General features: G+C 36.4%; 3 protein-coding genes and 1 pseudogene across 4 annotated transcripts; 2 read left to right on the top strand and 2 right to left on the bottom strand.

The window, feature by feature from the left end:
- Positions 1-508: 508 nt before the first annotated feature.
- On the top strand, positions 509-1,356 carry LOC120146835. Its single transcript, XM_039160329.1, has 2 exons — positions 509-951; positions 1,041-1,356. The coding sequence occupies exons 1-2, from the start codon at positions 509-511 to the stop codon at positions 1,354-1,356; spliced, it is 759 nt and encodes a 252-aa protein (XP_039016260.1).
- Positions 1,357-5,443: 4,087 nt separating this feature from the next.
- Positions 5,444-6,810, bottom strand: LOC120146717 (DNA-binding protein S1FA-like). Its single transcript, XM_039160209.1, has 2 exons — positions 6,680-6,810; positions 5,444-5,863 (listed from the first exon to the last, which is right to left on the bottom strand). Exons 1-2 carry the CDS (start codon positions 6,707-6,709, stop codon positions 5,645-5,647), a joined length of 249 nt encoding a protein of 82 aa, XP_039016140.1. The 5' UTR covers positions 6,710-6,810; the 3' UTR covers positions 5,444-5,644.
- Positions 6,811-14,924: 8,114 nt separating this feature from the next.
- LOC120146693 (CBL-interacting serine/threonine-protein kinase 8-like) lies at positions 14,925-19,737 on the top strand. Of its 2 annotated transcripts, XM_039160193.1 has the most exons (14): positions 14,925-15,170; positions 15,410-15,472; positions 15,563-15,634; positions 15,721-15,828; positions 15,914-15,988; positions 16,094-16,147; positions 16,250-16,375; positions 16,527-16,616; positions 17,907-18,038; positions 18,154-18,273; positions 18,884-19,000; positions 19,222-19,278; positions 19,379-19,453; positions 19,537-19,737. In XM_039160193.1, the coding sequence occupies exons 1-14, from the start codon at positions 15,012-15,014 to the stop codon at positions 19,621-19,623; spliced, it is 1,335 nt and encodes a 444-aa protein (XP_039016124.1). In that variant the 5' UTR covers positions 14,925-15,011; the 3' UTR covers positions 19,624-19,737. The 2 variants fall into 2 exon arrangements, with proteins under 2 accessions (XP_039016124.1, XP_039016125.1); XM_039160194.1 differs by lacking the exon at positions 15,563-15,634.
- Positions 19,738-22,400: 2,663 nt separating this feature from the next.
- On the bottom strand, positions 22,401-23,349 carry LOC120146727 (annotated as a pseudogene).
- Between the last annotated feature and the right edge of the window lie 3,617 nt (positions 23,350-26,966).

Here is a 26,966-nt window from a genome sequence, read left to right as displayed (position 1 = left end):
TTTCAATATTATATTTCGAGTTTGAGTTGAACTTGATAATTTTTTGCTTGTGAGTTTGAGTTGAGTTGAGCTTACTTTTAAAGTTTTCAAGTTCGAGTCGAGCTCAGCAATACTCGAGTTCGACTTGGCTCGTTTAACAAACGACGTTGTTTGGTTTAATTTTTTTTAAAACAAAAATCCCGATTTTCTCGGTTTTTTTCCGGTTTTCAACCGGTCCGGTTTAAACGTTTCAGTGATTCTGACCGGTTCACTAATAGCGATTCAATCGATTTAGATTAAACCAGACTAAGCAATGATTCCCGATTGAACCGATCAATCCGATCCGATTTTCAAAACAGAGGTCACCAGAACCAAAGACGAAATAACCATAGTACAAAATCTTACAATTTTCAAACTCAAAAGCTTCATATATATACCCCACGAAACATACGAGACACTCGAAGGTAGACAGAAGAAAGGAGCAGTCTTTGGAATGTTCAAAGAGCAAGAAACTCCTTTTTCCTTAAAAATGATGCTGTCGTCGAACCCAATATCGAGTCCATGTCGGGCCGACAAGTATCCGCCACAACTGATGCGGTTTCTGACAAGCAAGGGTGCAAGTAGGAGCAGCAGGGGAAGGTCACGTTCCAGCCCAATGTTCGTCAGGAAAAAGAAGGCCGCCGTTGAAACCCAAGAGCCTTCTTCGCCTAAAGTCACTTGCGTAGGTCAGGTTCGTGTTAAACAAACCGGTTCAAAGTCCGGTCCACCTGGAGCACCTACACGTCCCAACAGCCGTTGCAAATGGATCACCGAGGCTCTGTTTTGCATAATTTCTCCGGGAAAGTCAAGGTCAAGCCTCTTGTTAGACCTCAAGGAAAATGGGGAAGCATCTGTTTCGGCTCTTGTGGAAAGCCCACCGCTAGAGAAGATTTATCGAAAATCCAAGGAAATGAAGAAGGAAGTGAAGCTAAGGTTTTTGCATCTTCTTCACCGCCAAAAAATGTTTCGCTTTTAGCACGTTGTCGATCTGCTCTGTACAGCTCTTCTTCTTTGGCTTATAGGTTTTGCGAGTCACCTTTAGCCAGCCATGGAACAAGTGAAGAAACAGAGCAGAAAACAGAGTATCTAAAGAAGAAGAAGAGAAAGCCGATTCAGAGAGAATTCATTTGTGAAAACGGATTCCAAATGGAAGAAAACCCAGATTTTTGCAACGAATTTGAAGAGAAAACTGAAAATAGTGTAGAACAGAAAGCAGAGCAAATGGGAAACGTAGGGCCTCTAGTTCTCACAAGATGCAAATCAGAACCGGCGAGAACAGCTGCAAGACTCCATTCTCCAATGAGTTTCAGGAAGAAGATAACGTTGGGTTTCACGTGATTCATTTTATTTCATTTCCTTTTTAATTAATTTTCTGAATATTTCTTGCCATTTTAGGACGAAGCTGTAACTTTCTCTTTACTTGTATGACTCTGTTACATCAACAGCTAAAAAGAAGAAGAAAAATATATTTAGTGTACAAAATAAAATGGATTTTGATGAATTGCAAATGACAAGTTGATGAACATACTAATCGAAGGAAAGAATCCTGGGGACTATTTCTTGAAAGAAACAATAAAGGGACTGTATGGAAGAAGATTTGGTTTAGATGGCATTAAATTTCTGATCTGAAACCTGCGTTTGGGTATATCTATAAACTTTGGAGGACCCAGAAATTTGGTGTTATTCCTCTTCCTTGATTCAAGTAAACATTCCATATATTTTGTTTGAATGCTGCCCCATCCAGCTAAAGAGAAGAAAAAATTCCTTCATTTACTTCAGGATTTATGCTTGAAATTTTCAAGGTAAGGAAAATTATTTGCCCATAATTTACGTGTAGTGAGAAAATTATTGCCCAAAATTCCTGATGGAAGGGGAAAGACGGAAGATTTTGGTCTTTCGAAAAGCAGATTTTACAAACCCAACATCTGTAGAGATTCTGATCAAAGATTACAGAATCTTGCGCTACGATCTTGTTTGGTTACATAGCTAGGGTCAACTACTCAAGCTACAGCCCAACAACGGCACCTGTTTCAAGTTTGGGTAAATTACATGGGTGATATCTTATGTTTTAGATCCGTTTAATTTTGGTCATTGGTTTAAAAAATTAGTGGTAATAATCATTTAAGTTATCTGTACGTTTGATTTTGATCCCTATGCAGTTAACTTACATTAATCCAAGCCTGACTTGGTATCTAAAAAATAAAAGAAAAGTCACGCAAATGACCTGCTGTAAATACACATGATTGGTAAACGGGAATAGAATAGAAATAACCACCCTGCCCCAAAGTTCAGCCATGACATAGAACAAACAGAAACTCCAAATCCTCATAATTGCAATAGGACTAAGGAAACTAGGTCGAAAAATTGCAAGAAGCTTATCAGCAAGTGCCTCAGGGTGGATGTAATTGCCTAGGGGTCGACGACTGAGTTGCAGCTTACATAATTACACTCACAACGGATTAGAAGTCGAGGACTGCACCATGCTTCCGTAAGGAACAACCGAGTTGCAACTTACACTCACAGAGGATTGTGGAACTCTGGGACTTTCCAACTGAGGTGTTGTTATGAGGCAAATTGTGTTGTAGTTGAAGCTATTGCTTGCAGGGATAATGGTGTACTATAGTATATGATGATGCATATAGCTGACGAATTTGACTTGAAGATTCAAGTTCCTGCATGAACGAGACTTGCACGTCGTATCAATATGAAGCCATGAATGAACCATTAGTGAATATCGTAATCAAAACATGTTGAACGGTCAAGGTTTAAGCGAGAACTCCCTTGAACCAAACCCTGGTATACGAAACTTAGTCGTGGGAAGAGCCGAAGCCATGAATGAACCATCCAACGGGGAGAGTCGCCACTTGGACAGTGATTTGGGTGATGACAAGCGGCTCGGTTAGGTAGCAGAAAAACTGGTTCAAGAAGGAAAAAAGGGTGCAAGAGAAAAGACCCAAGAACCACATACGGAAAGTCCATACTGGGAATGAAGGGTCGTTGGTGCTGGGCACCGTTCGACGTACTTCTTGCATCAGAGACAGCTCACTTTCGTTGATTGCAGCCTCCTCTTTCACCACTTGCTCAGCCAGTTTTGGTGATGCTTTAATTTACAGAGTTCCCATTGTCAGCAATAATCAAAACCTAATAAGTCTTAGCTTAGCTGCAGTGACTTGCTTCTTGTTCAGCACATTAATGCCGTTTTCTTTTTACTAGTAATAATATCATTCACTACGCTACACCAAATAGCAATTCTCAATGGAAAAGAAAACCACTTCAGAAACAAGTCAAATCAGGTTGATCAAGTTGTTCTTCTTTGTTCCTTCATATTCTTTTAGGTCATGGGTTCTAGAATCATTAGGAACACTCCCCTTTATTTTCCTAAAGTCCTCTTTCTCCTCCCCTATAAGAAGGGTTAGAATTAGATTTAGAATATATATATATAAAGCTTGCTCAACATGCCCCACCATGCTCCATCCTGTTGACTCATGATAGAATCTGATAGCAGTCTCGTGGTTTCTTGGATTAATGCATCCCATCATGCCCCATCTTGCTTTAGCTATGATTGTATGTTCTGCTATCAGCTTTGTCGCATATATTCATGGAAGGTTCAGGCTACCCCGAGAGACGCTAACATTGTAGCGGATGCATTGGCCAAGGTGGGATCTGTCACCTTTAGCCTAGGTGATTTTGCCGTCTAGAGAGTGTATAGTTTCATTCTTGGGAGGATCTTGGCATTTGGTGAGTTTTTAATGGTGATGCAGACAATTTGGCCAAGGAAGGCTCTGGGCGTCTTAAGTCCATGATTTGGTAATTGTTTATTTCTGAGTCTTGGTTTGTATTTTAAGTGTATTTTTCCTATTTGTTACTTGCCGTGGATCTGGTAGTCTTTTTGTGCGATTCGACTGTTGCGTTTAGCTATCATGTTTCTGGTACGTTTTTAGTGGGGTTATGTTTATGGTGGAGTTTAGGATATTCAGCTGTTGTAGGCTGAAATTTGAGCTGTTAAATTGGGTTTGTTGTTGGTCGTCTCATAAGGGACTTGACATATAACACTCCTTTTCATCTATTTAAGTTTATGAATATTTTCAATAAAGTCTCTGTCAATACCCTCCTCTTGTATGATTTATCAATCTAATCATACTTTTCAAAAAAAAATCTACAGGGAAATATAAAAAAAATACAATTCCTTAAATAGAATTTATTATTTTTATGAAAGACGGTATGTGATTCGATCATGATTTATATGTTATTTTTAAAATTATTTTTTGGTCAAGACTAATTACATTTTTTTCTCGTCAAAACCTATTGACATTAAACCGCATGCTTGAATTGAATGAATATATTTAATTAAACCTATTGTGTTTGGTTGTTGTAAATGTCTTTTTAGTAGTCACATTTTAAAAATAATAATAATTAAGTTTAAAAATTGAATTTTTCTTTCATTAATTGTCAAGGTGATTTAAAATTCAAGCAGTGAAATGGTACATCAAAGACGCAACTACCGAATAGGTAAGGGACTGTGGCCTCCCCCAATTTTGTATTAAAAAGTAAAAAAATATTATTAATATTAATTACTTAATAAGGATATATACCAATCTAGACCCGCAATTTTTTAGTTCATTCAAACTTTATCCCTAACTTTTATGGTTACTTATACTTTGCCTCTTAATCTTGATTTCTGATTCCGTCCGAGTAAAATAACCATTTGTTTCTCAAAAGAGGGATAAAAGAATGTCCTATCAGAAAATCCTTTGTGTATCTAATTTGTGAGGTTTACTTGGAAGCAATGGTCAGACTAAGATCTGCACCTAGGACCTTCGCGAATCACTGCTTACCTTACTCCAGTCACCAGACGGTAATGATTTTCTAATATATTAAGTATACTTGCATTAGACATATATCCTCCTCCGACAGTCAGCACTCACCTTGAGTCCGGATAACAAATAGCATTGTTATCGATCAATGTTTCATTATGATAGGAATGATATAAGCCTGTGAATATAATGTTCAAAAAGTTCATTCTAAATTGTCTCAACTAGCATCAGAAACCAGATTGCATATTGATGGATGCATGCTAAAGGCTGGTGTAATGTTTCCACATTTCAGTGTAGTTTTTGGCTTTTTGCAGTGACATTCTGGTTCTTGCATAAGAGCATGTTGTGTTTATAGGATTAAATTGGATGAAATGCTTTCATTTCCAAATGATCAAATTGAATCCGATTTGGCATGCAAGGAATCTGAAATTAGAACACCAATACATGCCCCTCTAAACTGAAAAAGCCTATGAGGCAGGACCACTGGGGACTAAGATACCCTAAGGCTTTATTGTAATAGCTTCGAGTCAGTAAATTGTTCCCCCATGGAATGTGGAAGCAACGAAATGACAACCAAAACATGGAGATTAATATGCTAATGAAACAGATAATAATAGTAAATGCAACAGAATTTAAGACAAGTAAACCTGTACCTGACAAGCCAGAAAGAGTAATTTACTTCCTGATCTACCAAAATTTACGGTTAATGTCTAACTAAACTGTTAGAGTTTAACTGATGTAACTCACTGGATAGAAACAGGAAGTTGCGAACAGTTCAACACGGGGAGCTGAGGAGATCAGACCTCGAAGTCCTACTCTCCTGGTGCAGAGACTCCTTGCTTCAGCCTCTCTCTCTTCATCTTCTTCTTGGATACTGGCTTCTTTTTCCTGGGAGGAAGAGTTTTCTGAGCATATGTGTAAAGTACATAGTTCCCTACAAGGAATATCAGCAGCAGCCCCACAACAACCAGCAGCACTATCAATCCAGGGTTCAACCCTTTGGCTTCAGTTTCATAAATGATCTTGTTCCCCTATTGCATCAAGGGAAACGACATTACTATACTCATGGATGGACCAAAAGGGGCTGGCGAGGCGATCGCCGCTAAAAGTTACATATTCTCATATAATTTAGGTATTTTCTTTATATTTTTTATTGATAATATGTTTCGCCCCCAACAAAAAATCATGCATCCGTTCCTGACTACCATGAAGGTACTCATCATCTAATGCCCAAGAAAAAACACAACAACTAGCTGCTCAATACTTGCCTTCAGTTTGTAAGACAGTGAAAGTTCATTTCATCGTGGAAGGACAACTGATAATTGCAAATGTTTTATTTTAAGAAATTAGTAAATTGAATGCTTCAAAACAAAACCTAAACAAACATTACTAGTTGCTATCATTACCATTGTTGCATCGAAAAATGGATCAAAGAAACATTAATTATCAACAAGCATTACTAATCTGCATAAAGAAAGCATCCGGTCCAGAGGAAAATTTTGTATATGTATAACAAAGATTTCAGCACTACCACATGACAAAAAGAAACAGGAAAAAAGGGAGAATTATTTGGTTATTTACATGCAATGGAAAAATGAATTATATTACCTTAATGTTCAATTAACGAAATAATCAACATGCAAAGAATAAAAATGAAATTACTAAATAACGCGAGACGATCAACATGCAAAATTCTCAAAACAGCAACAAAATGAAATGAAACTTGAAGAAAAGAAAGCACTAGATCGGCAAGATATGAGGTTCAAGGCAGGGACAGAAAACCAGATCTCTGAATTAGGTGGATAAAATCGAATTGATTCAGAATGGATCTCGGTGAATAGCCATACCTTATCGGCGAAGTCGAACTCTTCTGACATGACTCCAAACTCAACGGTAGAGCTCCCGACCTACACGAACTTAGAAAGAAAAAGATTTCCAGAAATGCGAGAAGATCGATAAAACCAAATCCTGAAAACGTAGCTGAGTGTATTTATAACGAGATTGTTTCTGATTTTGATCTTCATGATTCGGATTCGGATTCGGATTCAGCGTTGAAAGTTGAAACCCTTTTTCCCCAGTCCAATGGATCCAACTAAAAATTGGGCTTTTCTTCTAAGCTTTCGAAGCCTATTTTGAAAATCTTAACTAATTAAACCCGTTTGTGTACCATAGATTCATATGAACAAACAAGGTAATGTACTTGAGTTGTGAAATTAATCTCTTTATTTTATTTTGAATATTTTTGGCCTCTTCAATTTACGGATTTGAAATTGAATCTAGTGGTCAATTTTCTTTTGCTTTTAGCATTATATTTATAGAACATATACTATCACGTGTAATTGCCCTAGATTAATGTCTCTTTCTATATATATATATATATACTTTTAGGTTTAATTGCATTTTTTGACCCCCTAAGCCTTTCAAAAAAGTCATTTTAGATCTAAACTTGAGTTATGAAATTAATTTTCCTTGCACTACACGCTTGACTTGTAAAGTATTTGGCACAAAACATCTGGCCTGAGTGTTAAATGAGACGAATGAGTATGAAAAATGTTATCTCAATTATTAAAATGATGGTTGTTATCCCTAGAAGTCTCAGATTTGAGCATCAGAGACTACAAATGTATTTAAGTTTTTATTTTAAATGGTTGAAAATCTTTATAACATATACAAGCTCCACTCATTTCATCACTCTCAGGGTGGCCCCTAGACGATCACCCCAACTGCACCGATATGGTTATCAGTTGTCGAACTACATCTTGAAGCATCCTTTGTTGTCTCTCGGTTACTTGCTTTTATTCCTCTGCATAACCTTGAAGGGAGCTTAGTAATTGCTCGTGCGGAGCCAGTCTCTTACACCCTCATACAATAATATTCAAACAATTTATTAATGCTTGATATTTTCATTGCATACAATTATTCAAATTAAATTATTCTCAACATATCATTATATACAATGAATTTATTAGATTTTAAATAATTTATATTGATATTCATTTAATTATCATAAGAACAAAATTTCAAATAATCATACTTTAAACCTAAAATCTTAAGAGGATCCTTTTGAGAAACCCAAAGTAAAAACCCTAAATAATAAAATTAAACTTCGAAACACAATTTTTATTTTTTTAAAAAAAAAGACCCTTTAATAAACCTCTTCATCAGTCGCACCTTCACTTTAACGAATAAAATAATATTTATTATTAATGATATTTATTCTTCTAATTAGACGGACATATCACGTTAAATAAAAGCACATTTCAATCAACATAATGTAGGGAACCGTCTCATTCGTATCAAATGAGCGGCTGAAGAAACAGTAGTCAACGCTAAACTGATAGCCACCAAAACAAAATGAACCACAAAATTTATAAAACTAAAAATAAAAATTAATAATACTTTATTGGCAGTGAACTTTTTCTTGCTTTCTCATTCTCGAAAAAGGTCCATAGTCTGAGTTTTTTTAGGTACTATGATTATTAATTTATTAGCAAGTATTGGCAATTTTATAGGTGATTTTTTTATATATCACCATTGAACAGTATATTTCTTGATCAGGTACCGTTTAGATTATATTTTTTGATCTAACACCCTTTACAGAAAGACGCGTCCTTTGTAATGTGTTTTACGCTGATTTGACGTCACGTGGGGTAAGGAGCGCCCCATGCAGCGCATCTTAAGCTGACACGGTATACATGTGTGTACAGGGATATAGCGCGGTGCAGGGGCTGCGTCTTACCCCATAATCTACCACGCGTCAGTAAGGCGCGCCCCCTACGGCGCTTCAGTAAGGCGCGGTATAATTACCCACCTACCCCAACGTTTCACACTTCAATTCCTCCCTATAAATACCCTCATCCTCAATCATTTTCATCACACCAAATTCTCTCAACTTCTCTCACCATCTCTCAAATACTCTTATAATCACTTTCTAATGTATATTTTATTATATTTTTAATATTTTATATTTAATTTATTTAATATTTTATTTAATTAATTTTTTTGCAGATATAAAATGGAAGACGGACTACTTCGCTTGGATGGAAATCATATATCTCGACACTTTGCTGATACGGTAACATTTTAATTTAATTTAAATTATAAGTAATTATTTGTTGATTTATTTAATGCATAATTATTATATTAAGAATTAATTTTTGTAATTATTTAATTTTAGGAGAAAGACCGTGTATTAGATCCATTTTTTAGGAATCTTAAGTTAGTGATACATAGTCGTGTCTTGCCGTATTTAGTAGAGGTTTGATTCGGTTACATAGGTAGATATCAGAGTAACTGTAAGATAGAACCAGACCTTATTTTTGCCTTAGTATAGCGATGGAGGTCGGAGACCCACACATTCCATCTTTCGTGCGGAGAGTGCACGATTACACTTGAGGATGTTGATATGCACCTGGGGCTTCCGGTGGATGGAGATGTGATATCGGGGATCGCGCAGGGTTCATGGACTACTTTGTGTCGGGATAATCTAGGACGTGTCCCGAAAAGTTTTAACGGTGGTTGGATACCGTTAAATTGGGAGTTTAGCGATGACGCGTCAGATGATGAAGTTAAAATGTATGCATGAGCATGCATACTGCAGCTGATATGAGGGTTGTTGATGCCGGACAAATCGTGCAACCAAGTTCACTGCATGTGGTTGCGGCATCTTGTCGACTTTCGTCTGGCCGGATCACTCAGTTGGGGCTCGGTAGTTTTGGCTTTATTGTACAGGGATATGTGTCGAGCCACTGACTACAGGAGAAATGCTATCGGCGGATGTCTCCTCCTGCTGCAATCTTGGGCATGGTATCGATTGCTCTTTTTATGTCCCATTGTGAAGAACCTATTCGTATTTCCACTACTCTTGAGGTAATTATAAAACTGATTTCGTATATTAATCATTTTATATGGCGTATAATAAAAAAATTTTTGAATAGGTGGTCTACTGATAGGAAAAATCATCAGGAGCTACCTGATGATTTAGAAAAAATTAGGGTGCTCATCGATTAGAAGGCTGTCACACATGTATGAATTTAAATGTTTAAAAATCGATTTTAGATTATAGTTATATAATTATATTATTATTTTGATAAAAATTATATATATTTGTTTTAGTTTGAATGGGTGACATATTCTAATGACGATGTGAGGACGGTGATCCCACCTGAGTTGAGGGGCCCATCAGATGTTTGGATGGCGATGATCCCTTTGATATGTTATGCGACCGTCGAGTGGCACTCCACTGATCGCGTGCTCCGGCAATTTGGTTGTTTTCAACCAATTTCGGAAGCACCTCGTAATATGGACGACATACATGCCACAGATAGACGCGACAAGACCGATACAGATTAGTTGGTGAGGCATTATGAGTGGGTCATGTTGTGGGAGGATCGACATCGACGTCTTCCCCGTAGAGACCCCATTAATGTTGATGACTTGACAGTTGGTGATGATTATTATGAGTGGTTCAACAGAAACGGGAAATCGTTTATGCTTCCCGATGATGCACGAGAGCGGACCTTTCCACAACGTCGACAGAGACGTTCACCAACATAACACCATCGTCCCCTGACTCGTAGACGGAGAGCAGGTGTTTTCGGTTCATCATCAGTTGCACCAGCAGGACCTTCACAACAGCCACCGTCTGCAGCAGCTTACATACTGTAGCCATATATGATGTCGTCACCGCCTTTCCATTATCAGATGTCGTCGTCGCCGCCTTCACCTGGTTTTATGACCTCGTCGCCGCCACCTTCACAAAGTTTTATGACCCCTCCTGGAGGCTATTATGGGTCTATGTTTGTAGATCTGACTTGGGGTTCATATGTTGGATATTTGTTGGGTTCGACCTCATCACTTATGGCCGCAGCACAGACACCTCCTGTACAGTTTTCACACTCAACGATGTCTGGGTTTTATGAGTTTTCCCAGTTTTCGCAGGTGGGATAGTAAGTCATACACCTCTAGGGTCCTTATTCTATGGAGGTGCTTCATCGTCATCAGCTCCTCATCAACAAAATTTAGCTGCTCAGGACGACGACGACGATGATGGTGATGATGATGACAACGATGAGTCACAACCAGTGATACGAAGAAATCCTCCTCGAGACCGACAACCACTGCCCTGCGGAACACATTCGCGTCGCAGGCATCGATAGATTTTGTTTTTTTATTATATTTGTATTTAGTACTTTTTATTTAGTTGTTTATTGGATTTTTTATTGTGTTTTTTTTATTTATCATTTAATACTTACTTTCATTCGTTAATATGGTTGTATTTATTTTGATAAATTTGTTGGACTTTTTGTTAATTTATTTTGCTTAATTTTGTTTATTACTATTTAATATTAATTATTGTAATTTGGTTATCATTTATCATTTAATACTTATTGTATCATTAATATCAGTTATTTGTTAATATAACGCCAACGTCCAATCTCGTATAATTGTATCGTTTTTTAATCTTCATCAGCGGTTTTCGAATAACATTAACTTTAAGTAAATGCAAATTAAAATACAATAATTATTAATTGATAAACAACTACATTATTTCCTCATCAATTGTTACTTAATGACAACAGAAGTGGACATGTTTTTCTAGTGTGTCATGGGTTTCTACAATGCCCGCATCTTCTGTCTTGTCTAGATCTTTCTCGAATATCCATATCGCAATAAATTCGATTGGATTTTTGATGACCACGCTCCCTCAATAAACTCGGATTTGGTACAATCGGAAGCCAATCTTGAACCTCATCAGGGTCTTTGTCATTATCTATGAGGGGAACTCAAATTCGTATACCTTAAAAACTTCAGATAGTAGGTATACATGATCCATAAAATAGTTATAGTCTTGACGTGTATGCGAGCAAGCTGCTATCACATGAGAGCATGGATATTTCAGAGCTTGAAAAAACCTGCAGTCGCACGTTATATCCCGTAGATTTACTCTTAACGACACAACTTCAATCCCTTGAAGAGGTCGCGGTAACTTTGTGGCACGAAACATTTCATGCCTTCTAGAGAAACTTGTTACAGACATCCCATTTGATGCAACAATTTTTTTATGTAGATCTATAACTAATATAGGGTGATACACATGACCGCCTTGCATCCAGGTTTGAGCTTGTCCCCCGAGCTTCGCAAAAAAAGCCTCCAAATAAAAATATATAGTATTTACCAAAGCCGCTACAGGTAAGTGACATGCACCCTTTAAGGTTAAATTGATTGCCTCTGCCAAGTTGGTCGTCATGTGTCCATATCGATATCCACCATCATATGCGTTCGTTCATATTTCTTTATCGATGAGGCTGATGTAATCGTATCCTTCCTTGTTCTTCGCCCGCAAATCTTGAAGCATTGATTCAAAGATTCGAGGAAGTAGTTCGTAACCTGATCAAAAAATATATAACTTACTAACATGATCAAAAGGATCGAAAGAAAACAAACTACATCAGTTTCACTTACCCATGCGCACAAGTAATTGACGCTCGTCATTTTTCTTGTATCTTCCATGGTAGTTCGCAACAATGTGTCGGAGACAATACCTATGTTGGACAAATGGTGGTTGCCACATTGGACCCAAAGAATCCATTGTTGCTTTGATCCCAGCTCCGCGATCTGAAATGACACAGATATTTTCCCTCGTGATAACATGTGCATGTAAATTTCTGAGGAAAAAAGCCCAAGAATCTTTATATTCTCCTTCGACAAGAGCAAAAGCAATTGGAAGAATGTTGCAATTGTCATCTTGAACAACTGCCAATAATAAAACTTACTTGTATTTTCCATACAAGAAAGTCTCGTCGATATGGACCACATGCTTGCAGTATTTGACAGCGTTAACTCAATGTGGGTAAGTCCATAAAACCCGGTAGAATTGGCATCGATCGTGGAGAACTCGATCATTATGATATGTATAGGAGGTTTCGAAGTCCACAATTATCCCAGGATTCAACCTCCGCACCAGCCTAAACCAGCCTGGAAGTTCGTTGTAAGATGCATCATGTTCGCCATGAAGTTTGACAATATCATTTTGTTTTGCCAACCAAGCTTTTTTATAGGAGACAATGTACCCATATTGCGATTGTATAGTTGAAATCAACACAAAAACAACTATATGAGAGCTTGCTTTTACCATGGGCATGATGGCTTGGCATATCACTTTAGAGTCCAAGTTGGGATGATCTTGGTTGACCCCTCCAGCACAACATGTGTGAGGACCGTTGTATACTGTTAGTTACCATATGTTGTTTTTCCTCTTCCTCTTCGATACGCGAACCATCCAATTGCATCCGTTTTGGCGTCGGGCACAGTAACATACATATTTTTCTATCGTGGAGCGATCGACCCTCGATTGAACAAAATTACATATATTGTAATTTTTTATAGCCATCATCGCTTCTTCTTTGCTTGAAAACTCCATGCCTAAATATAACTCACCATTATTTATTGATAAGTAATATCCATAGTCACCGAGATGAGGCATATCCGTAAATTATGACCCATACATTGCACCATAATCAGCTTCATACATGTGTGCTGGAGGGTCAGTTTGTGCCACATTTGCTGGAACTTCATTCACATCATTATCGTCATCGGAGTTGAATTGCGGTGATTCTGGGTGAATGAATAGTTCATTCTCAGCACCATCTGCACCAGGCTTACGAAGCGATTTTTCTGGTGGAGATGATGGTTCCTCCATGCTCTCCCATTTAGGTCGAAGAACCTACTACTTGCACGCCTTCCCCTTGAACTGGAAGGCATATCGACATTCAGATCGAAAAAGCTCGCAGTCGAATGCCTCCCCCTAGAGCTTGAAACCATCATGTCAAATGGAAACTGCACAGATTGTTACGTCGATGACATCTCCATATTAAGATCAAAGGGATTTGCAGATGAATGTCTTCTCCTTGAATTGGACGCGATGTTGCCATACGGATTGTTCATCGACCCACCTCGGTACATATCGTAAGGAGTTGCGGATGAATGTCTTCCCATTATGGCATTAAAATCATTACACATTACTATAGTCGGGCTGTCAACTTGATCAACTTGTTCAGCCAGCCCATAGTGGGAGCTTAATGACTGACCCCGAACAACACACACTTAAACAAACTTTGCATACATCTTAATATTGGAGACTGAATAATTACTTTGAGAATCAACCATCATTTCAACATCATTATTGTTCGATAGCTCGAACGCTGTATAAGTTAATGACAACAATGATGTTGGAAATCTGTATTGTAACGACGACATTCTTCTACTACTTCCAACATGAATCTTCATCGAAATCTTCGTTATCAGCTCCTCAAGAGTTATGTTTATCTTCAATGATATTTTAACACGCTCATTTGATACGAAAACAACACCGATTTCATCTTCTCGAATTTATCCATCATAATAAACAATAGCTGGAAGTCGCGCCATTATTTGAGTTTAAAAGTGCGACAATATTATATCTTCAAAAAAAACAACTGAAACAATGTGATTAAATAAATAATATATGAACGAAAATATAACATAATAATTTTTTTACACATAAACGTAAATAATTTAAATAATATAATTTTATATTATTACATGTACCGCAAAACTATTTCGACGTATATTTCCGCTTTCTAATTTTACAAACACATAAATTAATTGACAATAATTAGTATAATATTTTTTCAAATAATCATAATAAACAATAAGTATAATAAAAAAATTTATCACAAAATTACCTTATAACGAAAACTCGCACGAAGTTCTGAATTAAATATTAGAAGATTGTTGGATTGTTGTATTAATTTTTTTTCTAATCGAGAGGAGATGTGAGGAGTTACCCCGGGAAAGGTTATTTATAGTCGGGAAAAGCTACAAGACGCGGTACCTGCACCGCGCCTTACATAATTATATCAGATGCCCCTGCCCTGTGCTATACTCCTAAGTGGCCTAAGGCGTGCCCCTAAGGTCGCGCTTTACACACGTGTATACCATGTCAGCATAAGGTGAGCCCTTGCAGCGCGCCTTACCCCACATGACGCCAAATAATATAAAACACGTTACAAGGATAATATATTAAGAAAATCGCCCCAATTTTATAACCCAAAATCCGTTTGCTTTATCTTTTTTCTCTTTGTTTGGCGAGACAGAAAGCGGAATGCTAAGACTGAGAAACTTGGAAGAAAATCAGCGATGGTGGTGAGAAAAGTTGGCAAGTATGAGATTGGAAGAACAATCGGAGAAGGAACCTTCGCCAAGGTTAAGTTTGCGCAAAATACGGAGACCGGCGAAAGTGTTGCCATGAAAGTCCTGGATCGTAGCACCATTATCAAGCACAAAATGGTCGATCAGGTCGAATTTCCACCTTTTTTTATTTTACTGACCTGAAATTTCGGTAAATTTGTGAGAAATTTCTTTAATTGATTATTAATAATAGATTTTTAAATCATTTTAATGTATTTTTACTGAATTTTTAGGTGAATTTGGTCAATTTTCATTGCTTAAATTGCAGTCACAGTTATCAATTCTAGTATTCAAGCTTCAGCATGATCTGAAAGTTTGAATTCTTATATGACTATTAATTAATGCAGATCAAAAGGGAGATATCTATAATGAAGCTTGTTAGGCATCCGTACGTTGTTCGGTTGCACGAGGCAAGTAATTTACCAGTACTATTAAAATCTGAAATTCCATAATTGGCATGCTTGGCGTGTTTCTACATATGAAACTTTTTGATTTGTTAGGTCATAGCAAGTCGGACTAAGATATATATAATCTTGGAGTTCATTACTGGCGGTGAATTATTTGATAAAATAGTAAGTATCAGAGGAAAATCCGACTTTTTTTGTACTATTGGGTTTTTCATTTCTGCCGGTACTAAAGATTGATGGTAATCATGCAGGTTTATAATGGCCGTCTTAGTGAAGCAGAAGCTAGAAGATACTTCCAACAGCTTATTGATGGTGTGGAATATTGCCATAATAAAGGAGTCTACCACAGAGATTTGAAGGTGTTCTATTTGTTAGAATATAGAATATAATTGTTCTATTTATTTGATTTCATATATTCTGACAATTGTTTGCTTCTATATGCAGCCTGAGAATCTTTTGCTTGATTCCCTAGGAAACTTAAAGATTTCAGATTTTGGCCTTAGCGCGATACCAGAACAAGTAAGAAATTGAGGGATGAACTTTTTTGCCTTCCTCCCTTGACAATCAAAATATTTTAACAGAAGTATGGGATATGGATTTTTATTTGGTGATCTTTATGCTTAGGGAGTTAGCCTCCTCCGGACAACATGCGGGACTCCTAACTATGTGGCTCCAGAGGTAGTAGTCATAAGAGTAGTTAGCTTTTGTGTCGAATATTCCTTAATGGTTTATTCTGTGCTGTTGCATACATCTTAAATCAATAAATCATCTCTGTTATAGGTTCTAAGCCACAGGGGGTATGATGGTGCTGTGGCAGATGTTTGGTCTTGTGGGGTCATCCTTTACGTTTTGATGGCAGGTTATCTTCCATTTGATGAGCTTGATCTCACCACTCTCTACAGTAAGGTACGAACTTTGTGTACTAGTTTATAGTTATTGTGTTTATCTTTAATTCTGCATGAAAATGGTTGAAAGGAATAAAAATTTCCTTTCAAGTATTCAATCAGTACCACATAACCTTCCTTTTTCGTTTTAAGCATTTTTTTCCAATCTTCAGATTGAGAGAGCAGAGTTTTCTTGCCCTTCTTGGTTTCCTGTGGGAGCAAAATCGTTGATCCATAGAATTCTAGACCCAAACCCTCAAACTGTAAGTACTTTGTTCTCTAACAACTTTGAACTCTTTTGTCTGCATGGCTATTATTACAATGAGGTATAATGATATAGAAACTATTGGTGTGGGTCCAAGATACGTATGAAATGATATCTAGGTATCCTAGAATGCACCCTTAAACAGAAACGATCAACCTAATCTCGTGGAAGTTGAGATAGAAAATGCAAGCTAATGAACCACAAGAAAACTACCTTGTTATGGTCTTGGATTTTTATCGATAGTTCAGCTCGTAGAAGGAACACTGGAACCTTTCAACTCATCAAATGGAGAGAAACCTCATTAAAACTTAAAAGAGAAACCAAAATCTTTTAGGGGTTTATTTTAAAATTCTTGTATTTTATTGATAGGTTACATACCATGTTTAAAAAATCAAACCTCCAAAATTTACTCCTAATAATAATAAATAATATTTTCTTTTTCCTAAAACATCTGTTCTCTAAGAATAAAACATCCTTCCTATTAAGGAATGTAACATTACTCCACTCCCGAAAAAATAAAAAGCTTGTCCTCAAATTTGATCCATTACTAATAGTCAAAACCATAGGGGTCTTGGACTCTCGCCATCTTAATTTCATTCATGAACACCTTTGAGATAACCCCTTCAAATCTTATGCCAACACCAACAATCTTTGACAACAAAGGTTGGACTATGATTCCGCTATACGCAACCCCAACTACTTGAGACAAGGGTCCACTAACATAAGGTAGTATATCGCAATCCTTTGTGCTACCTTTGCCATAAGATTTTTTTTTCCCGTTGAGGCTCCAAATTTCAAAATGTCATCCGGATCTTTGTTGGACATGTCATCAAACACTTGAGTAGCATCGTGTGCTCCTTCTACTTCTTCATATGGCTTCTCAATAGTGACAGCCTCGATCGCCTTTTTTGTTGATGTTTCATCAAACACCTGGGTTGTCTCCATGTTCTCATTTCTTTGGTTTCTTTTCGCAACACACAAATCTCTTCATTCAACATGACAATGATCAATTAGTGTAATTGCCTCTTGAATAACTTCCTCCGTCAATATTATCATACCGGATTGCTGTTTCTGTATACCTTGAATTTTTTATTGTTTGTTCAGTTCGTCGATGATAGACTGAAGGATTCTGGTCTCATATTTGAAACTTAAGTGCACCACTTCCTATTATTATATGGTATTCCATTTTTCTATTTATTCTTTAAGTGTTTTAGTAGATTTAATTTGGTTTCAATGTATCTTTCACTTCTGCTTGATTGTAAGAAATCTCTTCTCCCTTTCTGTACAGCGTATGACAATTGAGCAAATCAGGAGCGATGAATGGTTTAAGAAGGGTTATGTTCCTGTCAGACTTCTTGAGTATGAAGATATTAACTTGGATTATGTAAATGCTGTTTTTGATGATCCAGAGGTTGATAAGGTATTTAGCAGTTAGAATATAGATGCTATAAAATTATAATTTGGTTACTTGTTTGTTTGAGTGCATCGTTGTGTTTAATTTCTAACTCTCAATTCTTAATAATATAATGCTATAGGAAGGAAGTGGTGATGAGCCTTCAGGAAATGATGATATTGGTCCTTTGAGTCTTAATGCGTTTGACTTGATTATTCTTTCTCAAGGCTTGAACCTTGCAACGCTTTTTGACCGTGGGAAGGTAGATTTCTTTAATAACTTGTTTATATCTACCTCTTCACCATTTTTGAAGGCATCAATTATGTGCTCTTAAAGTTTTTCAATCCAACAGCATGTTCAGAAAAACTGCTAGGCTTTTATTTTCCTTTTGATGTCTAATGCTATCTATTTATGAGCATTAGTTTCACTTGGCAGTCATCTCCGGAAATCATATATGTCAATTTCTTAGTTCTTGCCTTCAGGATATGTTTCCATCCAGTAATTTACATTCTAGATCACTTAACTCCAACTTTCATTTAGGTCACAAACCTTTAATTTAATCAAATTAGATCATTCAACTTTAAAGTAAGTTACTTATATTAAGCCGTTAAATAATTCTAACTGTTAAACTAAGTCAATTTATTTTTTTTTCCGTTAGAATTTTTAATGGTTTAATATAAGTGACTTATTTCATTAATGATAACAGTCGAATGATCTAATTTGATTATATAAAAGGTTTGTGATTTAAATGAAAGTTGAAGTTAAGTTCAATGATCTAGAATGTAAATTATCTGTTTCTGTTAGGCAGTCAAATGTATGTCTTTTTCCCCCCAATATTAAGTTAAATGAGAATCTATGATATTCCCTATCAGGACGACATGAAGTATCAGACACGATTTGTTTCACAAAAGCCAGCAAGGGTTGTGCTGTCTACCATGGAAGTTGTTGCACAGTCGATGGGCTATAAGACACACATTCGCAATTACAAGGTACACAACTCAGGTTATCAACTTTTTTTGTCCAATTTTGTTCTTTATTTCAATTAATATTTAGCAAGTTTCCTGATCTAGTACAAAACATGTTCCCCATATTCCTTCACAACGATTTCATTCTCTCTGTTTACCAATTATTTCATCGGTTTGAGTGGAGAACATTGTTCCCTAGAGTATTTCCATAGTCTTATAAACTCTGATTATGTGTTATTCTTCAGATGAGGGTTGAAGGTCTTTCAGCTAATAAGAGTTTTCATTTGTCAGTTATCCTCGAAGTAAGTTTTGTACTACTCCTGCTGAATTCGACATCAGCCTTTAAATTTAATCTACTACTAATTTCTTTTTCCTTTCCCCTTCTGATTGTTCCGTTTCAAGGTTTTTGATGTCGCTCCCACATTTGTTATGGTAGATATTCAAAAAGCAGCTGGTGATGCTGGAGAATACCTACAGGTTAGTTTGTTACCTTGCTCACATGTCAAGTTTGTTTTCTTTAGTTTTCTTTATTCCGACATAAACAATGCATCCTGTCACAGTTTTACCAGGCATTTTATAGCAACCTCGAGGATATCATATGGAAACCACCAAATGAGTCAAACAAATCCAAGAGTAAAAGGCGTTGATCTATTGTTCCATAACATTGCCAGTTTTTTTGACATATGCTTCGGATTCCGACCTTGAGGTATATTGTATTGCTTACAGCTTCCAAATTCCTCTGCTGGAGAAATAGGAAATTATAGTTTTTATTTCTACTTTTTTCCATGGATAGTGTTTGTAATGCTCTGTTGCTTTTGTTCCATAGCTTGTTTTGCTAAGTAAATGCTATCTGTTGTAATCATACGAGTCCACGAATTACCATACTTACATGTGAACAAGTTAAATGTTTATTGACATTTTACAGTTGATGGTACCTGGAAACCTGTATATGCGGGTTTGAATTGTGTTTAAGACGTTATATATTTATATAAAAAAATTGTAATGACACGTACATAAATGTTATATTTGTATTATATTCATGTCAATTTTATATGATTTTTTTCTTTTTATGTTTAATGCCTTATTTTTGTTGTATTTTGGTTTGTTTTCAAAAATACCATGTTTGATTTGCCGAGTCAATGTTTTCGGTAGCAAACTCGGTTCATAAGAGACAAGAATTTGCATGGAATGTTAATAATTCAAGCGTAGATAAGTGGAACCTACCTTACTCATCAAAGTTAAACCTCCATAATCCCCACAAGAACACTTGCCATTGACGATTTCATGGAGCTGCTTGCTATCTCGAACGATGATTTCCCTCGGCGAAGAGATGGCCTTCATGAAATTATGATCATCTTTAAAGGCAACAACTATACAATTGTCAAGGACCTTGTTATTAAAATCTTGATGAAGAATTGATGACAAATTGAAGAGTTTAATAAAATTTTGTTCGATTAATATTCGTTAAAAGGACTTGTTTCTCGTTAAGCTCGTAAATTTTTTGCCTTAATATAAAATCTTGCTCGCTAGCAAGGATTGCTCTGCTTTGGCGACTAAGATTAAAGAGAAGCTTTGTAAGTGGTCTAATAGAAAGTTGAGTTTTGGGGGCAGGCTACAACTCATCAAATCTGTCTTGTTCAACATCTTCAACTACTGGAGTAGGCAACTCATCCTGCCTAAAGGGGTCATTAGTGATGTTGAGAGACTTTGCATGAGGTTCTTTTGGAAAGGCTGTGATTCCCCAGCTAAAGGAGCCCGAGTTAGCTGGAACCAGATATGTTGTCTGAAATCTGAGGGAGGCTTGGGGTTAAGGAGTCTGGTTGATTGGAGTAAAGCTTGTTGTCTTCTACTTATCAAGAAAATCTTGGCAGGTGAAGGTTCTCTTTGGATCGCTTGGTTAAATGCTTACTGTTTCAGGATTGACGATTTCTGGAATGCCGATTGTAAGTCTCATTTTAGCTGGATCATAATAAAGCTGTTCAAAATGAGGAGTGAGGCTATGAGACTATTTTGTTCCAGTAGTAACTGGGATCAAACTAGAGCCAGCTAGTTATGGGATAAGGTTCGAAGCAGGAGTGAGAAGGTTCCCTGGCATCGCCTTGTATGGTTTCCTGGCCACATTCCAAAATTTTCACTGATCTCTTGGATGGCAATCTTGGATAGATTGACTACTAAGGTCAGGTTAGCCAGGTTTGGTATTGTTACAGACAGTGTTTGTAGACTGTGTAGCTCTAGCCTTGAGTCTCGAAGTCATCTCTTCTCTGAATGCTCTTATGCAAGTGAAGCTTGGTGTGCTATCTTGCTGCTATGTGGACTTAACCAGGTACCTACTGGTTGGAACGATCTTCTGCACTGGTTATTGCTGAACCTGAAAGGTAAATCATTGCTGGTGCATATCCTCAAGTTGGCTTGGACTGGCTTTATCTATTGTATTTGGAAGGAACGGAATCGTAGACATTTTAGAGGGGTGCATTGCTCGGTTGGCACAGTTGTTGGTAGCGTTAAAGAATCAGTGAGAATTAAATTGTATTGGAGCTCTATGAATAGTCTAGATACTGTAAATAGGCAATTGTGTATAGATTGGAGACTGATATAATGCCTTGATTTATGTTTGTAGCAGCTTGGCTGCATTCTTTTGGATGAATGGAATTCTACTTATCCAAAAAAAAAATATAAACATAATTTAATAAATTTAATAAAAAAACATGTGTGAAACAATTTAAAAGTTTAAACTCTAAATTAACAATTCACAAATACACCAACCTAACATATTACAACCAAAGTAGCAATCCACAAATAAAACTTAACAAACATATCACAATCATTCATAAAATAAGAAATTTAACAATACATAATCAATCCTAAAAATAAGACAAATAACTTCCTAAAATTATTAAAAAATATTAACAAGCAACTCGTGAACTTATCAACTCGAGCTGAGCTTACTCGAGTCAACTTGTTAAGATTTCAAGTTGAGTCAATCCAAGTCCAACATTAATCATTTTTTTTATTAAATCGAGTTCAAACAGTTCGGGAAGGACTAATTAACACCCCCTAAATAAAACGTTTATACAAAAGATCAAAATGGAAAGGCTTAATGTAAAAATAAATGTCCAAACTATACCCAATGTTAACTTTAGGTGCTTAAAGAATTTTTCGTTAGAAATAGGTGTCTAACGTTTCCGACGTTACACTTTTAGGTGCACGTCGTTAAATTCGACTGTTAGATGACAAGTGTCATGTATATATATAATTCATTTTTTTAAATTTAATGGTGTTAACGGTTCAATTACCTAAAAGTGTAACGTTGAAAATGTTATGGACCTATTTTTAACAAAAAATTTCTTAGGCGCCTAAAATTAATTTTAGTTATAATTTGGACACTTATTTTTACAAAATTACAGACGCTAAAACCCGTGAATGTTTAAAGGCCAATATCAAAATCATCAGATTCTTGTTCCAGTTCCAGTAGAAGGCCTTGTTCCTTTTTCAGCGTTGAACACTCGACTTTTTCTCCATATAATTTGGCCAAAACCAAAAACAGAGCCATTGTGAAGATGGTGCCGCTATCAAGGTCCAGCTGAATACAATATTCGCTAACGATTTAGCGCGGTGCAGTGCCTGGTGGCTCAAGCAGCTAATAATCTGGTGACCATCTTCAAAGTGGAGCAAGCACCCTTTGGAAACCAGGGTTGGGGTCCAAATCATGTATCCCATCACTATGAGCCACACACCTTGATACAGAATACTGAATGACCTTGTAAAGCTGACCATGAAGCTCTTAGTAAGCTCAATTCCCATGAGGGTGGTGATTAAAGAAACGCCGATGACACACTGTAGAAGCAAGTGATACTGACCCTCCACCCCCATGTGATCCGCCGAGTGGAAGTGGAAGAGGATGAATTCTTCCACAAAGGCTACGGCCGCAACGAATTGTGACAGGCAATACGTAGCGTTGGGGCAAATTCTATCAAGGAGAACAGCAGAAGCTGCGTAGGCAAAGAAAGTCATTGATATGAAAGAGTGCTCGAAGTTGCGGAGACGGTTCGATGGGATGGTTCCATCGGGACCAATAGGTCGGTAGCCGTGCATTGCGGAGCCGATGATGAGCTCCATGGCTATGCTGATGGAAGAGGCTGCCATGATTATGAAGAGCTCTAGGTACCTTAATTTTGGTGTGGGGAACCAAGAGGAAGATGTGTATGAATTGGGGTGGAGAGAATGGAGCTTGATGTGATTAAAGAGATGCCAAAAACCAAGTATAAAGAAGGCTAAACCATGTAATGCATGCCCCATTATAGAACCCATGTCTTCCTTTATGTCTTCTTATTTTCAATTCCCTTTAACGGAGAAACAGAAGAGCTTCTTTTCAATGTTATAAAGGAGAGAGAAGAGGCGATGGATAGGTCAATTTCGCGATCAAAGTTTCTTCTAATATGGGTAAGATGGGTTCAAATTCTACGAATTTAAAGGAGGATCCCCTTATATAAATTTTAGGGTAAACTACACTAGATACCACCTAATTTTAGGCGTTGTATCATTTATACCATTGAACTTTTAATTTTGTCAATTACAACACTGAACTTTGATTTTCGTTTCAATTATACAACTGAGCCATTAAATTGTTAACGGCCGGATCAAAGCGACATCATTTTGGTGAGGTGTCTATGTTGGCATTTGTCAGTCACGCTATCGCGTTGTTAACGATTCAGTGGTATAATTGAAACGAAAATCAAAGTTCAATGCTATAATTGATAAAATTAAAAGTTCAATAGTATAAATGATACAACGCTTAAAGTTTGATGGTATCTGATGTAGTTTGTCCTAAATTATGTTATTTTTATATTATTTGTAAATCATTAGATAATAAATAAATGAAACGTGACATGCAGAATTTGATGTACGAACACGTTTCTAATGGTGAAATACTTGCAATATCTAAGCTAAATCTAAAATACTAATATTCTTAAAGATGGCCATGATGTATGTTCTAGCTTATGTACCAAGTTTGGAGGAGTGAGTAGAGGTTGAATGGTTTTAGAGAATATATATAAAATGTGCATATACTTTTACAATGAAATATATTTAATTATTCGATGGTGGAGTACAGAGTGGGATGAAACTTAAAATTAAATGTAGGGATTAACAAATTAATGAAATGTTATTTTTTATTTTTAAATAATATGTGGTGATTATAAGATAATATCTGTCTAAAAAAATTTCGATCATTAACAACACATACATCCTGTTATATACACTACTTAAATCTATGAATTTTAGGAAGAACGACATCTCCTTTCACCACTGAAGTCAGTTAATAGGTTCAATGAAATGTTATTTTTTAATTCATTAAATAGTTTTTAATATGAACCGACGCATGATTTTATGTATAAATTCAAACTTAAGAAATAATATTAAAAATTTAATTGCATAAATAAAATTAAATAATTAATAAAAAATACATAAAAATTTAAAATTTTCAAAATATACAATTGTCATCTTCCCATCTCAGATTTCTAATAGTATAAATATTTTTGAGTTAAGGTGTTAGATACGATCTGCAAAAATCAATATCAAATATGATTGTCATGGTTTCTAGTAGTATCTATATATTTTAAGAGCTGTCAGTTTAGTCCATCAAGTGGACTTAATGGTTAAAAAAATATTTTCTTCAAAAGTTATTGATTCAAGGAATTTTGTCTATAGATATATATATTGTTAATAATTAAAAAAGATTTCGAACAAATATTACTTTATAATTATCTTAAACTATTAAAATGAAATAAGAACAGTCAGTTAAATAATAATAAGAGAAAATAACCTCAGTGACCAAAAATCCCATATAATATACGATTTTAACCAACTTTTTCCGGATTTGCCAAAATGACCAACAAAATCGCAATGCGATCGCTAATTCGCAACGCGATCTCCATTATCGCAAATTCGCGTTGCATTTTCGCAATGCGATAGTTGAAAATCGCGTTGCGATGGTCTACAGTATCGTTGCGATTTTCCCAATTCGCAATGCGAATAAGTAAATCGCAACGCGAATTGGGAAATTCGCAATGCGAATAAGTAAATCGCAACGCGAATTGGGAAAATCGCAATGCGATACTGACTATCGCAATGCGATAATAAAAAATCGCAACGAGATACTTACTTTCGCAACGCGATACTGACTTTCGCAACGCGATAATACATAATCGCAATGCGATTTTCAAAGCGCCATTAGTATCCTGGCCAAGTATTTTATTTTTAAATTCCAAACATGAATATAAATATATTGGAACACTGAACTGTCCACAGTATATCCCGTAATCGCAACTCATAACCTAAAACCTAAAATCACAACTCAGTCCCATCTCCATCTCTCACTCTCTCACCCATCTCTGACGAAATCCGTCCCCATCTCCGGCGAAATCTGTCTATCTAAATCTCTCAGAGCCACCCTCACAATCAGAAATGGAAAATCAACCAAATCAACCAACGAGGGTTAGTTTTTTTAATTATTTTCTTTTTGAAATTTTTGCATTATTATTAGGTTTTTCATATTGAAATTGATGATAAGTTTACTGGTAATTTCAATAATAGATTAACCATTTCACTTAGATTGCTTATTAAATCAACCAAGAATCGCAACGCGATTTTAGTTTCGCGTTGCGATTCTCTCGTTGCGATAGTCATTTTCGTGTTGCGATTTTCATTTTCAGAAACTATTCTTCTTCTGCAAATTGAAACTTGAATGAATTGCATTACTTCAACCAAAAAACAAAGACAAATACGAAATTCACAGTGTTGCATATTTAAGTTTGAAGAATAAACTACTACTATTTATGTTTATTATTGTTTTTGGTATATCTTCACAGTGTAGTTTTGGTATATCTAATTTAGTATGTTTATTGTTTTTGTAGAACTTTTATTCGGCTCAATTGACCTTGAGAAATAAAGTCAGCCTGGCCAAAACAATTGCGTCGAAGCTTTCACCTGCATAAAGAAAATGTTTGAGGATACATGCTTCGGGCCATGGCTGAAAGTACAACATCCCGGTGGAGATGCGATGTTGACACACCTGTTTCTTCAAACCATGACTAGAGATCTACCAGAGACTATACAACGTCGTGATGAAGAGATATGGTTTGATTTTCCACCGGCGTATACGTGTTTTGGGCGGGAGGAGTTTTGCTTAATCACCGGTCTACGCTTCGGACACGATGATGTAGGTCGGTACACTAGACACATTACCCGCCCATCATGGCTATCCCGGGTTTTTCCTGATCTGGAGAGGCCGAGTCTACACGTAGAAGACCTGACAAGATTTTGAATAATAAAGATGGTTTTACTCGGATGGATGACGTCGACGTTGTCCGAGTATGCCTTCTAATTCTTTTGCATGCCGGCTTTTTAGGCAGAGAGGCCAGACAACCTATTCCAAATGATCTAATCAAATTGGTAGAAGACCTAAATGCGTGGAACCTGTTTCCGTGGGGCTCGTATTTATGGAAAGCTACATGGAATAAGTTATCGTCTGCCTTGGATGATCGAAAAAGTTTGCATGGCGATGGTTCCAAATACACTTTGACAGGCTTTATTTGGGCCTTTAAGGTAAGAATTTTTATATAATGTTTCCAAAATTATAAGTACTTATTTAACAATTACTAATGTTTGTTATTATATTGTTTGTAGATTTGGATATTTGAGGCCTTTCCCGCCATGAAGACATATGCAATAAAAACTTCAAATAATATTCCCAGGGCTATTTCCTGGAAGAGGAAACGAACCTTGCAATGGGAAGATTTACTACGGTATACGACAATAAATAATGTAAGTTAACATAAATACTACCATATGTTTATAAACAAGTTATTACTAGTACACATTTAACTTTGTTTGAGCTTTTATATTGTTAGGAGGCCAACACTCCTCTACAGAGGCTGACATCCACGGAAGTTGAGCTTGCCACTGATTGGTGGTAAGCTAGTAAGCGTTTTTT

The sequence above is a fragment of the Hibiscus syriacus genome, unplaced genomic scaffold, assembly GCF_006381635.1.
Source record: "Hibiscus syriacus cultivar Baekdansim isolate YM2019G1 unplaced genomic scaffold, ASM638163v2 tig00110931_pilon, whole genome shotgun sequence".
In the NCBI taxonomy this organism is placed as follows: domain Eukaryota; kingdom Viridiplantae; phylum Streptophyta; class Magnoliopsida; order Malvales; family Malvaceae; genus Hibiscus; species Hibiscus syriacus.
This window is presented reverse-complemented; position numbering and strand designations above follow the sequence as displayed.

Coding starts and splice junctions, on each gene's coding strand:
- LOC120146835 (XM_039160329.1), top strand. CDS start 509: ATGATGCTGTCGTCGAACCCAATATCGAGTCCATGTCGGGCCGACAAG. Junction 952..1,040: donor AAGAAGGAAGTGAAGCTAAG/GTTTTTGCATCT, acceptor TTTGGCTTATAG/GTTTTGCGAGTCACCTTTAG.
- LOC120146717 (XM_039160209.1), bottom strand. CDS start 6,709: ATGTCAGAAGAGTTCGACTTCGCCGATAAG. Junction 5,864..6,679: donor AGTTCGACTTCGCCGATAAG/GTATGGCTATTC, acceptor TTGATGCAATAG/GGGAACAAGATCATTTATGA.
- LOC120146693 (XM_039160193.1), top strand. CDS start 15,012: ATGGTGGTGAGAAAAGTTGGCAAGTATGAGATTGGAAGAACAATCGGA. Junction 16,376..16,526: donor TCACCACTCTCTACAGTAAG/GTACGAACTTTG, acceptor TCCAATCTTCAG/ATTGAGAGAGCAGAGTTTTC. Junction 16,617..17,906: donor TAGACCCAAACCCTCAAACT/GTAAGTACTTTG, acceptor CTTTCTGTACAG/CGTATGACAATTGAGCAAAT.